The following is a 15,999-nucleotide window of genomic DNA, read 5'->3' as shown; positions in this document are numbered from 1 at the left end:
CCCACACCTGATCTCCTAGCTTTAGTGTACACATATTTTGAAATAGAGCTCTATACTTTGTTTTCTTTCTTTGGGATTGTGGCTTCAGTTTTGTAACTTGTTTGTGTGTGTAACATCTCTACATTTAAATAAGTAGGCACTAGCAATTTTGTAACCACATGATTAGAATCTAGCTTAATAAATTTTGGTAACCAGTTGTGCATAAGTCTGACTTGTTTCTCTGGTTTACTGTAAAGCAGCCAACACAATTAAAGAACCTCAGCCGTTTTGGCTCTAAAGCCTGGCCATTAGGTGAGAGTACTAAGAGCCTAGCGTTGAGTTGTGCCGCCTCCACGGGGCAAACTCTTGGGGCACCTGTCAGTCAATCCTGGCTGCCCGCTGCGAAGGAGCTCTGAGCTCTAGCAGTTAAAGTCACGGGTGTGGAGAGGCTCTTAGTGCTGCCATTGGGGCACCTGTCAGTCAGTATTGACTGCCCGCTGCGAAGGAGCTCTGAGCTCTAGCAGTTAAAGTCACGGGTGGTTAGGACCTTGGGGCATCCGTCAGCCTAGCCCGGGCTGCCCGCCGTGAAGGGACCATGCGTCCTAGCGGTTAAAGTCACGGATGGTATAAACGGGCATAGCTGGCACCTCACCAAACACCCCCCACTCCAGACGTTCTTGTAAAACCCTGGATTTGTACTGGAAATGGCCCACCTTGATTGTCATGCACATTGTGAGGAGCCTGGTCACTTTACATAAGCTATTACCAGCAGAAGAGTGGGTTTGTGGGGGGGGGGGGGAGAAGAAAACCTGGATTTGTGCTGGAAATGGCCCAACTTGATTATCATACACATTGTAAGGAGAGTGATCACTTTAGATAAGCTATTACCAGCAGGAGAGTGGGGTGGGGGGGGAGGTATTTTTTCATGCTTTGTGTGTATAAGGAGATCTTCTACACTTTCCACAGTATGCATCCGATGAAGTGAGCTGTAGCTCATGAAAGCTTATGCTCAAATAAATTGGTTAGTCTCTAAGATGCCACAAGTACTCCTTTTCTTTTTGCGAATACAGACTAACACGGCTGTTACTCTGAAATTAGTCAAAGTAAGTGGCTCATCAAGGGACACTTAACTAACAATGGACCATGGGAGATGCCCATCTACACTGAAATGACTTTCCTGTGGACATTTCATATGAAGTATAGATAATGGCCCAGAGGTGACCCGGGGGGAGGGGGAGTGTTGGCGTTAGAAGCCAGGGTGATGGTGGGAGGGGGAGTGCCAAAAATACAAGTTCACCCAGGACACCATTTTCAGTAAGGCTGGCCCTGGCGAGAAGAAAGTTGTTAGCAAACAAGTGTCTTTATCACAAAATGCACCCTCGAAATCAGCACCTCCACTGGCATTATCAGCATGGAGGGCAGTGACTCAAAGGGCCTGGAGAATAAAACACCCTCTGACCCCAGACTCATATGTTTTCAGCAGGGTTGAGACTCATTCTCCTTTTTGGGGGCTGCTGTTTGCCTTGATAAAACTGTGCCTGCAAAATAAATTATGGGTGCAATTCTGAGTATTTGTACCACTTGTGACACTGGCAGACAAGGTGCCAGCTTATGCCAAGCCCCCAATGAACACTGAAAAAATCATAGCTGGAGACCAATCTGGCTCACCCTGTGTCTTGGTATTGTTAAAATAGGTATTAGAGTTATAAGAATGTGTTTAGACTTTAAGAAATACTTGTAGGATGCTACATGTATTACTCTTACTTGTAATATCTGTATCCGATGTTATAAGGTAACATGTAAGTGTTTGCTCTGTAACTATCAAAAATGTTTGCTAAGACTGTAAACCAAGAAGCCTGACCAAGTGTGAAATACTAGTTTATCACAAGTGGTGTCTCCTTCCCAGCAAAAGGCCTACCAGTCAAACCACTGTGGAACATCAGTGAACAAGACTTTGCTGACTGCTTCCCCCACATCCACGAAGAGAATATTTGCAAAGGCCCGCGTCCCATCACAGCTTGAACGCTGGGGGAAGAGAATTAAAATATCTATTAAGGAGAAATTGTTATCACTTTGCTGCTTGGAATTCGGAGAAGGCAACATTTCTAAGTATGAGCAAGGGAACCACAAACTGCTTGGCTTAGCCCTAAAAGACACGCAGACCTTGCATATTACAGCAGCTATTGTCATCTTTTGGAACCTAAGACTATCTCATTTTTGTGCGTATGTTTACCTGCTTTCACCTTGTAAATAAGTCTTATTTCTTTTTCTTAGGGCAGGTCTACTGTGTAGCGGTTCAGTGAAGATGCTGCTATGCCAACAGGAGAGCTTCTGCCGTTGGTGTAGTTAATCTCCAAAAGAGGTGATAGCTATATCGATGGAAGACGCTCTCCTCTGGAGATAGTGCAGTCTACCCCGGGAGTTTGGTCGGCATAAATGCATCGCTCAGGAGTGTAGGTTTTTCACACCCCTGAGCAACAGAGTAATACCGATGTAAGTTTATAGTGTAGACCTGACCTTAGTTAATAAATCTTTAGTTTAGTATTATATGATTGGCTACAAACATTGTTTTTGGTTTGAGATCTGAAGTGCAACTGACTTGGGATAAGTGACTGGTCCTTTGGAACTGGGAGTAATCTAAATATTGCTGTGATTTTCTGGTGTAAGGGACCATCTATCACAAAGGCAGGCTTGCCTGGGTGGCAAGACAGAATCGTGCCCAAGAGGACTGACTGACTCCATGTTAAGGCCGTTATAGTGCCTGAGGGAGTTCACTTGCCGCTTAGTTGGTGAAATCTAAGAACAGAACACACAACCAATCTGGATCCTGTTTCCTGACAGTCTGAGTTAGGTTCCCAGACCTGAAGAAGAGCTCTGTGTAAGTGCGAAAGTTTGTCTCACACCAACAGAAGCTGGTCCAACAAAAGACATTACCTGACCCACTTTTCCGTGAGGTTGGCACTCATGCTTGTGAGCCACTCTAGACAGCTTGAAATCACTAACTACCAGACTTGCACCTGATACTAATTTGTCACTCATTCTAAGTCTTAACATTTCTCTTGTTCATAAAAGCAGAATAAAACTTCATTAATACAGGAGCCAGTGCACCACGTGCCTCACCACTCACTCACATTTTCAGGCAGTAGGATTGGGAGGGAATGGGAATAGTATGTATGCTACATCAATGACTGTTAAGCACCCTTGGTCACTATGACTTTCATACCATAACTCCTCTCAGGCCACCAGCACTACTAATTTTAATTCGCATGGTCTTTGTAGTACTCAAGCTAGCACTGTTCCACTAACACTCAGTTTTCTACGTGACCTTTTCGCTCCAGAGTCCAACAAATACAGTCTATGCACAAAGCTTGGGTTCAATAAAGCCACATCATGCTCAATGTGGGTCTTACAAAGCCTAGGCTGAAATTGTGCTAGGGACTTCATGAAAGATGTAGAAAGGTATGGTACCTGTCCCAAGGAGCTAACAGAAGCAGGTAAAGACAACACAGAACAGCAAACTAAAGGAAAAAATATGCATATGCTGAAATGCTATACCATTTTTGCTCTTCTTTAGGGCTCTTCTACCTGTCCCTCCCCACCAAGAGCTGCATTTTAGGCAGTGCACTCCATAGCGATGTTCCGTGAGGTTTCCATCTACAGTTGCACAGAGCAGCATTACTGAGGCCAGACAGGCATGTACCTATTGGATTTCTGACTAATGGATCGATCAGCCAAACCTCCCAACCAGCAGGCTGGGAGCTGGCACTAATTCCCCCCTCCCCCCAATCCCGAGCCACATCAGCATCAGCCTGCCCGCACGCATGCACACACACACTTTTTCTTCTCATGGCACCAGAAGACTACAGAAATTTAATTCTCCATTCATAAAAATTTTCATAATATACTATTCCAATTTTATTCTTAAAACATGGAAGACTTGTCTCATGGTTAAGGCACCGGACTAGGACCTAGGAGACATGGGCTTATTTCCCAGCTCTATCAAAGACTTCCTGTGTGACCAGCATCTAATACCCATTTAAATCAATCCCTTTGAGGATCCGGACCTCAGTCTCTCTGTGCCTCCATTCTCTCTTTCCAAAACTATAGACGGTAATAACAATACTTCTTTTCTCCCACCCTTTGTGGGTCTTAGCTACTTGCATTATAAGCTCTTCAGGACAGGGACCGTCTCTTATTACGTGTCCATACAGTGCCTAGCACAAGGGGGCCACAATCTTTGTAGAAGCTACAAAGCAGCACTGAAATACAAACAACAACAAAAAGGAAAACATTCCCTGATTTTTTCATCTAAATTGTAGAGCTGTTGACAAAAATGTCGATGGAACAGTTTCCTGTCGAAAAACACAGTTTCATCAGAATCAAAGTGTGTCACAGGACTGTATCAATTTAAACAAAAAATTTCAGAGGGAAAAGTCAAAACATTTCACTTTGACAAACTCAAAACTTTTGGTTCAATTCATTTCATTTCCACTTTTATATTATATTGAAATATTAATTGCAATAGTACACTTATACCTATATGTATAACATAAAATAAAAATGGAAACAAAATGAATTGAAATATTATTGAAACAAAGCATTTTGATGGTCCCAAATTGAAATGGCTCAGAATTTTCATTTTGTGGGAAATTTCAGCCTTTTGTTCTGGTTTGGAATGAAAAAATACAATCAAAATGCTAGGTGTTCTCATGGAATGGAAATTCTGGTTCATGGCCAGCTTCACTACATTGCAATGTGATCTTCTTGTTTATGAACATGAGGGCTTCTTTTTTATTTTTAAAGTAACAATAAAATCATGAGGGGAGAAACAGCTAGCTGTCTAATTAGGTTCTTAGACTGTACCCATCATTTGCATCTAAGTGCCCGAGTTCCTACATGATCATTAGCTTATCAGCTCCATCCGCACCGCAAGTGCAGGATACACTTTTCTTGGCTCTAGGATGTACCAGGCACTAAACTGATCGCAAACTTGATCTTAATTGCTCATCCTTGGAGTTATATATATATATATATTTTTAAATTCTATTTCCTCTGGGAAACTTTGAGTGTGGAAAGTGAAAAAAAAAAAAGAGGGGGGGGTCAGCCCAAAAAAAAAACCACCCCCCTTAGAAAAACCTGTGGAATTAAGCATCCACTTAAAAACTTCCATTCCTCACACTGACTTACTTGGCTCATTCAACTCTGTAAGGAGCGATGTCCGTTTACGTGACAGACCTCCCTGCTTAAAGAGATACTGTGCACGTTTACGTCTTATTTATAGATCTGCCTCACTCATGCTTTGTTTAAGGAACAGTTAGCCTCTGGCAGCTTAAAATAAAACAGAACTAAGTCTTTTCTTCACGATCAGTATACTTGAGCTGGATTTAAAGTTGCTGCAACCGTGTTAGGCTACCTGGTGGACTATATAATAACCCAGACACTAGGTGACAAGGTAATTTATCTCCCTCTCCTGCTGGCTCTCAAAATACTGGGCTACATGGCTACCATTTGCTATGCAGTCTGGACGGTAGCAAAATGTGGAAATGAGGGCCCAAATCAGTCAGGTGAAGAGAGCAGCAATTCCACTGCCTGCTCCCCACTTTCTCCAGACACATAAGAAGCACCTGTATATGAAAGAGGCTCTGCTGCTCTGAATGATGGAAGACAGACCTGGGGATAAATAGGGAAAGGAACTCGGGAACAATCACACTCCACAGCTTGTTCCCCTTTCAGCGGGACAGATTTCCTAGCAGAATTCTTCCCAGAAACTACTACTGGTGAAACTACCCCCACATAGCTGCTACCAACCTAAAGGGAATAATTGCAACCACTGCCACAGAACATATTATAGGGTATCATAACTTCAACACTCCCAGGTCTGCCCAACATCCCAATGCCACTCAGTCAAATTTGACCTGGCCCCCTCCTCCAGCAAACCTCCCCTAGCAAGGCACCATTTGGGAAACACTGCTTTATTAAAGTCACTAACAGAAAAATCATCCTATCTGTGACATTTTTACCACTGTGACAAACCTGCAGCCCTAGCACTATGACCCAAACAATTCAACAAGAGATTCTGAGAAGAAACACAGAGCTTGCAAAAACAGGAAGAGCTATCCAATTATTTGAAGGTGCAGAAAACAGGAGAAGTTTTGAGATGGGATTTAAAATTCCAAGAGTCAGCAAAACAGAGATGTGAAATGAATACCAGAGTTGTAAGTGGAAGAGGAAAGACATAAAATGCACACAGGGAGGAATACATCATGGAAAGATGTTTGCAAGCAGACGAAGTGAGCTAACAGGAAGTAAGATGAAAGGTATGAAAGACAATGAACACCAACTGCCTTCCAGTAGCATTAAACAAATAAGTGACAGACAAAAACCACAAAAATTCATTATTAAAGCTTCCACTCCATCCTTTCTTCACCACAAAGTTTCCCGGTGTAGGAGTCTCAGAAGATGAGCAACCTTACGTATGTTCTGCAACACTTAGGCACAACAGGATTAATTAGCAGAGGATGAAGTCACAGCCTTAACAGTGAATTTTGTTATCTTCCCTTGGTATAGATTAGGCCTTAACTATTAGTTCCGAATATAGTGCTTGATGTTTAATAGCCACTGTTTAAAAAACAACCCACACTGGAACTCCTAGGTTTGGAGCTCCTTTGTTTCCAATATGTGCCATTGGAATCATTGTGGTTCATACAATCCATAAGACATTTCTAATGACAGATCATTAAGAACACATTTGCTTTGGACTTGCTACAAAAAAAAAAAAAAATCACTAGCACTGCTTTGACTCTCCCACTGACATCAGTGGGGACTACCAAAGCCTTTTGACATGTCACTGTAACAATGCTGGTTTCATAATAATGTATTATCAATGTCATTTTATATGCATCATCAGTAGATTTTTTCTATATTGGATATTTTTCAAAATAAAACTGAAAGGATGATCCAAAACACTCAGGTTAATGACAACTCACTGAAGTAGCTTTTCTTCAGTAAGTCATTTGTTAAAGAGAGAGATTCAGGAAAAATCATTCCCAGGGAATTAAATGTCTGATCAATGTTGAAAACAGAAACAACTTTAGGCAAATCAAATCCACCACCAAATGGATACACAAACATGTAATTAGACAAGTGCAGCTGAAAAATTTAACAAGTTGGTTACAAAGGGGAGCAAGAAATTCAAAGTTTTCACCCTTGCATGCCTTTATTAACAATTGTAAAGTATGACGTACGAAGTAGCGTAGAACAAGTTTAGTAGCTGCAGTTAAAAATAATGAACATATTCCCTTTTCCTAATGTGTTTGTTTTAAAGAATTAGATTTCTCTGTGAACTTAGTTCTTGCAAAATGTATTGTTTGGGTTTTTTGTTTGTTTTTTTAAATACAGTCTTAAAGAGCCCCCATGCTGCACTCCTTACAGGAGGGAGAAATTTTGGGACGCGAGTCTGTAGTCATTCGACAATATTTCAACTGGATTCAACAGAAGTTGAATGGTGCTGAGCACTTACAAGTGAGGCCCTCTGGTCTTCATCCTGCAAACCCTAACACATGCTTAACTCTAGGCAACTGAATAGCTCCACTGAAGTTAATGGGTCTAGTCAAGTGCCTAATATTAAGCAGTGAATAAGTGTTTTCAGGATCAGGGCCTTGTACACCAACTTGATACAAATGTTAATGGCATTATTTATTAAGAGATAATCAGAAAACCTAGACAAGTTCCATATTTTGTGATGCCTACATTAATATTTTAAGCATAAGGTTTTAATAAGAAATTACTCTTTTCCATTTCACAACAGAACCTGAACACTCAAGTTGTTAGAAAAAGTCATAGGTTTTAAACTTTATTTCAATTCTTTTCTACTACCATGTTATCTAACCAACTTCTTCAGGGCGCTCTCAGAGGTGGGTCAAGAGGAATCCTGGGTCTATGAAGTTTTGCACCGGCAGACGATAAAATCCTGGCCCCACTGAAGTTCACAGGAGTTCTGCCATTTCAATGGGTCCAGGATTTCACTCATACAGACTAAAACCTAGAAGGTTCTAAATGCTTCTTGGTTCTAGAATCCTGAAGGCTCTATGATGGAGAGTTCCACTGCCCTAAGGTATTTAAATATAATAGATTGTTGGATTTCAGGTGCTGGTGGTTTAATTATTAAAAGGATGACAAACAGCTGCTAGGGCATACTTCTTCCAGAAGTCTGAATGCTCCCAAGACTGGCCAAATGCATGAGATTAGCAGGTTTGGCTCAGTAACAACAGCCCCAAGAAGGATATGCTCCTTTTAAAAAAAAAAAAAAAGCCTAACTTGTTTTTGTTTTTTTTTTAAATCCATGGAAACTTTTTCTTTTCTTTCCATGTACTGATTTTGAACTTCAGAGAGGGCTAACCTTATTCCCTAACACAATCAGCTTCTGCTCTAGCTAGTAAATCAAGCTGAGGAGGGAAGGGCTGGTGTGAGAATAAATAAAAGAAAGTGTCGCTGTGTAACAGCCTCTTGCCAGCAAAGCTGTTAAAGTGCTCTACTTCCCCAGGCCTTTTCGAGAAGTTTGGTTTTGTTTTTGTTTGTTTTTTACATCACTTCCTACTTTTATCTCTCTCGTTACAGAAGGCTGTGAAGTTGTTGCTGCTGCTAGACAGCACATTCCTCTCCCCTCTGTTTCCTGTGCTGCAATGTGTAATGCTCTCTCCACGGGTCCCTGTCCTGCAGCGAGATGTCAGAGCCTGACATGTACGTGGGGGGGGGGGGGGGGTGTTGCCAGAAAACAACTACATGCGCTGCGCAGAGAGGGCAGCCGCAGCCACGCACACCCCAGCCCTTTCCTTACCCCAGGGTGCTGATGAAGCCGTTGACTGAGCCTTCCGCGTAGAGGGACACGATGTCCCCGATGTACAGAAAACTGGACATTTTGTCAGACATTTTTGCTCATTTTCAGTTCATTCCCCTGCTCGCCGAACCGCCTGGCGCGGGGGCTGGGGGGCCGCCCGGCCGCGATCGAAGCCCGACGCTTGTCTGCCAAGCCGGAGCAGCAGCCGCCGCCGCCGCCAAGGGAGAAGCGGTGGCCGCAGCCTGGCATGAGCCGCCCGCAGCTGCTGGGCGAGCCTGGATCCTGAGCCGCCGCCGCCTTCCCCTAGCAGCTTCCTTCTCCTCTCACCACGCCGCCCGCGGAGCTCGCGCTGCTGCGGGAAATCTGCGCCGGGCTGCGGCACTGCTCCGTCCTCTGCTCATTTCCTTCTCCCTCTCTGCGGGATGGGGGGGAGTGTCCTCCTGGCTCCCTCCTCCCTTCACTTTCTCCCCTCGTCCTCCCTGCTCCCCCCCCCTTCTCTGCTTCCTCCCTCAGCCCCTCTTCGGTTCTCTTTCCTGCCTCCACCTCCCCCCTCCTAGGCTCGGCAGCCGCCGCTGCCCTCAAGCGCTCACAGTTTCTCTCCCCCACTGAACTTTTTGCAAAGGCGGCTTCGCATTGAGCGCCCGGGAGGAGGGGCTCGCGCGGGCGCCCCCGCCAATCAGAGCGCGGCAGCGTCGGGGGGCGGGCAAGGAGACACAGACAGCCGAAATGCAACAAGGTGTGTGTGTTCCCCAGTCGCTGTGAGGAGGTTCACCCAGGGCTGCCAGGCATCAGGGCCAGGAGCCCTTCGGGATTGGGGAGGGGGGACCAGGTCGGTGCATAGTTGTCTGCAGGGCTGTAGTTTCTTGCTTGCATTTGCCCCCCACTCTCAGACATCGGATTTCCCCACATATAGATAGATCTGGCTCTGGTTTACATCATTGGCACATTATCTATCTTAAACCTTAGCTTCACTAGTTATCCTTGTGTTCCCCTACCCCCAACACTTTCCCCCGGCAGAATTTTACCAGTGAATCCCTTGGTCGGGTCCCTTCCGACTGTTCGACCCCACACTCTAACTTGGGGAGCATGGGAGGGTAGGGGAAGAGTGGAGTAAAGGAAAAAAAGGACATTTAGAGTGCTAGAGTATGTATAATTTTCTCCTACGCTGTTCTTTTTCAGGGTGTCTCATTGTCTTTGAGGCATCAGTGTTTCCAATGCTCTTCATCTGACCCACCCTTTAGGATGATGCAAAACTCAGGCACCAAATCATTTTTATTGAAAATAAATTCTTGGTCACATATGAAATGATTACATACAGTGGTAGCTTAGTGCAGTTCTCACAGGCTAGGGTCTCCTTTATTGATCTGGTTTCAGAGTAGCAGCTGTGTTAATCTGTATCTGCAAAAAGAAAAGGAGTACTAACAAATTTATCTGAGCATAAGCTTTCGTGAACTACAGCTCACTTCATCAGATGCATTTAGTGGAAAATACAGGGGGGAGATTTATATACACAGATTTCAGAGTAGCAGCCGTGTTAGTCTGTATCTGCAAAAAAGAACAGGAGGACTTGTGGCACCTTAGAGATTAACCAATTTATTTGAGCATAAGCTTTTGTGAGTTACGAAATAAATTGAAAGCTTATGCTCAAATAAATTGGTTAGTCTCTAAGGTGCCACAAGTACTCCTTTTCTTTTTTGCAGATAGAGAGTAACACGGCTGCTACTCTGAAATCTTTGTATATAAATCTCCCCCCTGTATTTTCCACTGAATGCATCCGATGAAGTGAGCTGTAGTTCACAAAAGCTTATGCTCAGATAAATTTGTTAGTCTCTAAGGTGCCACAAGTACTCCTTTTATTTATCTATGTAGTCACTTCAATAATTGATGCCCTGCATGACCTGTACAGGCTGAGGGTTGTTTATTTGTTTCCAGGTTTTGCAAATAATGAACAAGAATTTTGTTATTTCTATGTTCTGCATATATTTATTTGTTCTGTTTCATTGTGTTTATATTTTATATAAAAATAAAAAGTTTTCTTTAAGAAGAAAATAACCTCTACCCTTCATTCTGATCACTTTAGGAGGAATTACTGGAACAGATAATTCAATTCCTGACTCTAGAAAGTTGCCATTGATTTAATAAGGATAGCCAAAATTCAGATTAAGAAATAGGAGCTCCAGAAAGACCTGTAACATAATAAAAGATTACAAGATTAAATCTTAAATTACAGTAGTCTCCACTCAAACAAAAATTCCCAATGGGAATTTGAGTAGTAAAGCACAAGGCCCCAAAATTGTGTTATTTTCCCACTGCTATTGCCTGTATAAAGCAGAACCATGTTCAATGCAAGCTGTGACATGCACCCTAGTGGTCAAATGAAAAACATTATCAGCTGCTTACTTCAAAGTGGTAAGAACTTACATGTGCGTGAGAGAGGCTCCAACCTTTTGGGAATGAGTAACAAACAAAGTGCACCAACTTTATTTTCCACTCATTTAATTTCCCACGCTCACAAAACCAAGTGTTCCCATTCTTTATGAAAATGTTGACATCGGAAAATGCTGAATCTTCAATATGAGGGCAAGAGAAAGCTTTATGCATTTAGCATTTTAAGAAATGGATAATCTAACATTCCAAATTCCTCCCTCTGCAACTTTTCATTACTTTTTTTCATTTTGTGCTTTTTTAGTATTTACATACTTAAAAACCATCATCACAAGTTGGCATTTATATTTTGTCTGCATGTGCAGTTTGAAAGAGTAGATAGAAGCAATGTAAAGGATCAAATCTACAATTTAAGGGCCTGGAACTAGTCTGGAATATAAAACAAATAGGAACAGGTATGGGAAAGATATGACAGTCTCAAAGTCTAATGTAATGAAACTTTAAAATGTTAGATTGTTACATGGGGCCTACCTTACAGCAAAGATTTAAAACACACAAAGATAATGGGACAAATCTTTAGCTAGTATAAATTGTCTTAATTTCATATGAAGACATCAGAACGTATACCAACTGAGGATCTGCCCTGATGCATACATTCCTTAGGGAAAAGACAAGAAACGTTGGAAGTGTAGTCAGTAGGCACACTGTCATAATGGGAGACTGGTTAAATTATATACATGCCAGGTGCTCAAAGAGTTGTTATAAAATATTTTGTGCAGTCAAATTTGTACAGCTCTTTGCAAACCCGGAGCCCATGCCTGCAATGGGATCTGCATAGTTTGTATCCAGAGAGAGCCCCATTGAAGACTATAGGACTTTGTGCAGGCAGAGGGGTCCATCCCACATAGATCCAATTGCAGGTGAGATGATGATTGGGAATAGTGTTTTAGGAGTAGTGAGAAGAGTGATAGAAGATGGGAAAAAGACAATAGCAAAATTTGGGGGTTAAAAAGAGCATAGGGAACAGGAGGAGGAGGGGCAAATGAGAGATACATAGGTGGAGCAAGATGCAGAAATTCCTTCCGAAGTAGATAGACTTCACTGTGGAACTGACTAGTAAGCTGGAAGTGTGAAGATATGGAGGATCTTCTAAGTGAGCAAAATGAAAATATGAAGCCTGGTGTGGACAATGTTGAGTTAGACACTACTGAAACTGGTTTGTCAGCAATTTATAATTCAGGTACAAATTAAGTATTATTGCTGATTTGATTGTAAACTCCCCAGGACAGGGATTGTCTTTTCTATATTCTGTGAAGTGCCATGCATATAAATGGCCCTGCATCAGTGTTTATTAATAGCATAGGAAACTCTGAAGTTTGAGTCAATGGGAGTTTTTCCTGAATAAAACTTTAGAATTTGGCCTGACCTCAACTACTGTTCATTCTGGGCCAAAACTGGTCATACAATGGCCCTGGGAGTAAATTGCCCTTTCACAGTATTTATATCCACAATATCCTGTTATTTTGAGTTTCAAGAATTCCAAGTGAGAGGGCTAACTAAGTTTTTTTTTTTTACCCCCCTCTCCCCCTTTTTATACTAAGGAATTACTTATTGGGGCAGAGTCAAGACCGACAGGACAGAAGTGGTGCCACCTGCTGTGTTTTGATTTGCAGAGTATGTGGGCACATCGGATTGTCTCTTTTTCAACAAGAAAGCCAATGCATGGATCCCATCTTCTTTCATTTCTAGGCCAAACTGTTCAAATCTGGGCCTAGTAGGTGGTAGTGACTGAAACTTGTTACCCTCTCATGGCAGCTCAGTGACATATGTGAAAAGAATTGGCAGTCTTCCCCCACTCCCTCAAAAACGGGTGCCCACAGTTAATGATAATTAGCACTAATTAACTCTGCTTAAAAAGGTGCTTACAAAAAAAGAGAAAAGTTAAGGCAAATGCCCCAATCCAGCAAATATTTAAGCACATGCTTAACTTGTAACACATGAATAGCCCCACTGAAGTCACTGGACTACTCACACTTAAAGTTAACTACACTCTGAAATGCTTTACTGGATTGGGATTTAAATCAGTATGACGACTAAATTACTCATATTCCTAGGTGGATTCTCTCCAAAATTGACCAGCAGTTTTGACCCTCAGGGCTGACTGGGGAAAATAATCTGATGGAAGTTGGCATTGCCAATGCCCATTTACGGCAAGAAAACTTGAGATTTAAGGGTTGCTAATATGGCAGCATTAATAAACATTAATCCTCTTCTAAAAATGATTGCTCATCTCTGAATGTAAATTTTTTTGAAGATGGTGGCTAAAAAAAAAGTCACCGAATTTGAGATTTTCTTCATAACAAGCCTATCAAGAAAAAGGAGGATATGGTCCAAGATGATGATGGAATTGTGCCATCAGATCACTTGGTGATTATCGGTTCTGTTCATTCCCATAGGCCACTGTTGGAAGACAGGATACCAGGCTAGATGGACCATAGGTCTGACCCAATATGGCCATTCTTATGTATGTTATTATGCCTAGAGTGTTCTCCAGAGTGAAAGTTGAGCAAAACTTGTTGCTAAAATATGAGGGGGGGGGGTGTTTTTATTATGTTTCTTAACCTTGGAGTCAGCCTCAGGGTGAGGGTGAGGCTGCTGAGTCAATAGACTTAACAAGTTTTCTGGTTTTTTTCATCTTTGATAATCCTTTGTTGCAAAGATACATGCGTCTCTGTTAAATAGTGCCTAGATGCAAAAAAAGTCACCAGTTAGTGCTGATAAATTGTGCTTCAGTGAACAAACTACCCTGCACAGAGTACAAGTCAGAGTCTTTTCCTGCTCAAATTTCTTTCCAAGTCTATTTATTTTCATACAAAGAACAGTTTAGGTTAAATTTAGAGGGACGTCTAATATGAAATCTGGGGAAGAAATGGCAAAACCATGGATCCAATTTTGACATAGAGAAGCTTGACCATGATCTCCAAATCTCAGATTCCGATGCTCAAATAACCTTAAGGCATAAAATATAGGCATGTAATTACCTAACTGTCAATAATAGCATCCAAATGCAAGATTTGGACATTCAACTTAGGTGCAAAAATGTGCAATATGAGGTCTAAAATATGTTGAAGTTATAAAACAAAATTTAAATATGCTGATATCACATTCTAACTCCTCCTCACTCTTAGGAAGATGCTTGTATTTCCTTTCCATCCTGTATAAGCTGAAAAGGTTCCTTAGAGAAGGATGGTATCTAATTGCTGTGCAAAATACTTAATTCAAGAGGCTTTCATCCTGCACCTACACAATACACCTCTTGTTTAAAACTATAGATACACAGCATTCAAGTGACAGCAGACCAGGGAAATTAGAGGCTTATATAATAAGCAGCATTGATGTTTGTTTTAATGGAAGCAGAGTATATTGCTTTCCAGGTGCAGGAGAAAATTTTGAAAGGAATGTTGCTGAAGCATAGTATAACAGCTAGAGATGAGACAGGACCAAAATCCTGAATCCAAACACCTCTAAACTTTGGAAGGGAGGTGGAGCATAGTTTAGATTCTGGACCCTAAATCTTGCTGCTATTTCCTGTCTTCATAATGAGTCAGAATAAAAACCAGACTCTGAACACTCTAGAAGTTTTTGATATTTGAAAACAGATCTGAATTTTGTGGCTTGGGCTGAGCTGTTGCTGTAATATTTCAATAGATTTATCTCAAGCTCTGTATAATTAAGGATGATTTAAGACAAGGTGGTCTTAGTTTTTAGGGGTAAGCAATTATGTCTTCCTATATGGGCACATGGTGCCTAGATTATTTTTATGGTAAAATCCACAGTGAGCTATGTCCTCCTTGATTATGATGCTACCGAATTTTTGGATGCACAAATAAAAGGGATGACCAAGAGGACCTGTTTTAAGAATGGGTCAGAGAAAGATGTGAAATTTATTCATATGGAGGTAGTGCTGAATAATCTATCATTGGCAGTGCTTTATTTCATTTTGTTTGCAATTAATGCCAGAATACAACTCTATATGACTTCTTGGTTTATAAATTTTAAAAATAGCTATGTGGGTTAATTTGTCCCTTTTTCTCCTTTTGGGATTAACTTGTCTTTTTTAAATCAACACCTAGGTATTGATTAGTACTGAAAATTATGAATAAAGAGAAAAATATTGATTTTTTCAGTGAATTAATCTAACATGGTAAATGTGATTTTTATAAACCTATTCAATTAAGAAACCAATGGAACATAAAATAATGCTCTAATAAGTTTTAGAAGGATCATTATTTGGAAATAATTCATATCAAGAAAGATACAAATGGAATATAGAATCTTTCACCTCTAGTCAGTCAGTTTATATCCAAGCCATTTTGGAGTGACAAAATTACGGCTACCTGATAATATAATATGAATAATCTCTAGTTATGATCTGTAGATCTCAAAGCTCTTTACAAGGAAGTTGGTATCATTATCCTCCTTTTCCAGATGGGAAACCGAGGCACAGAGGTGAAGTGGCTTGCCCATGGTCACCCGGCAGGCAGAGCCAGGAATGGAACCCAGATCTCCTCAGTCCTGGTCCAGTACTCTAATTCAGTTATCTGTATGAATTGACTTTGGAGGGCTCATTCTAGTTCCCCACCATAACTGGGTGGTCCGATATCACGGTCATTCTAGTGAAATAGGCCGAAGTAATGAATGGCCATGGAAAATTAATAACCCTCTCAACTCAGAGGTGATCTTTCCTGCTCAGGAAGGTGTGGATGAGTTTGTCTGCCACTACCTCTGCACAGTAGTTG

The 15,999-nt window shown here is 41.6% G+C and overlaps 1 protein-coding gene across 4 annotated transcripts in view; it reads right to left on the bottom strand.

Moving 5' to 3' along the window:
* ITPR2 (inositol 1,4,5-trisphosphate receptor type 2) overlaps positions 1-9,350 on the bottom strand; it is a 401,023-nt gene extending 391,673 nt beyond the window's left edge. The window contains exon 1 of one of the 4 annotated variants that reach the window (XM_075121545.1): positions 8,816-9,350. In XM_075121545.1, the coding sequence (XP_074977646.1) occupies positions 8,816-8,907 (92 nt within the window). In that variant the 5' untranslated portion in view covers positions 8,908-9,350. The remainder of the gene's footprint in view (positions 1-8,815) is intronic. The other 3 variants (XM_048825997.2, XM_075121548.1, XM_048826003.2) reach the window with 3 other exon arrangements.
* Positions 9,351-15,999: the final 6,649 nt, after the last annotated feature.

This window comes from Caretta caretta, chromosome 1 (assembly GCF_965140235.1).
Source record: "Caretta caretta isolate rCarCar2 chromosome 1, rCarCar1.hap1, whole genome shotgun sequence".
In the NCBI taxonomy this organism is placed as follows: domain Eukaryota; kingdom Metazoa; phylum Chordata; order Testudines; family Cheloniidae; genus Caretta; species Caretta caretta.
Note: the sequence above shows the minus strand (reverse complement) of the source record. Positions and strands in the feature narration are given on the sequence as shown.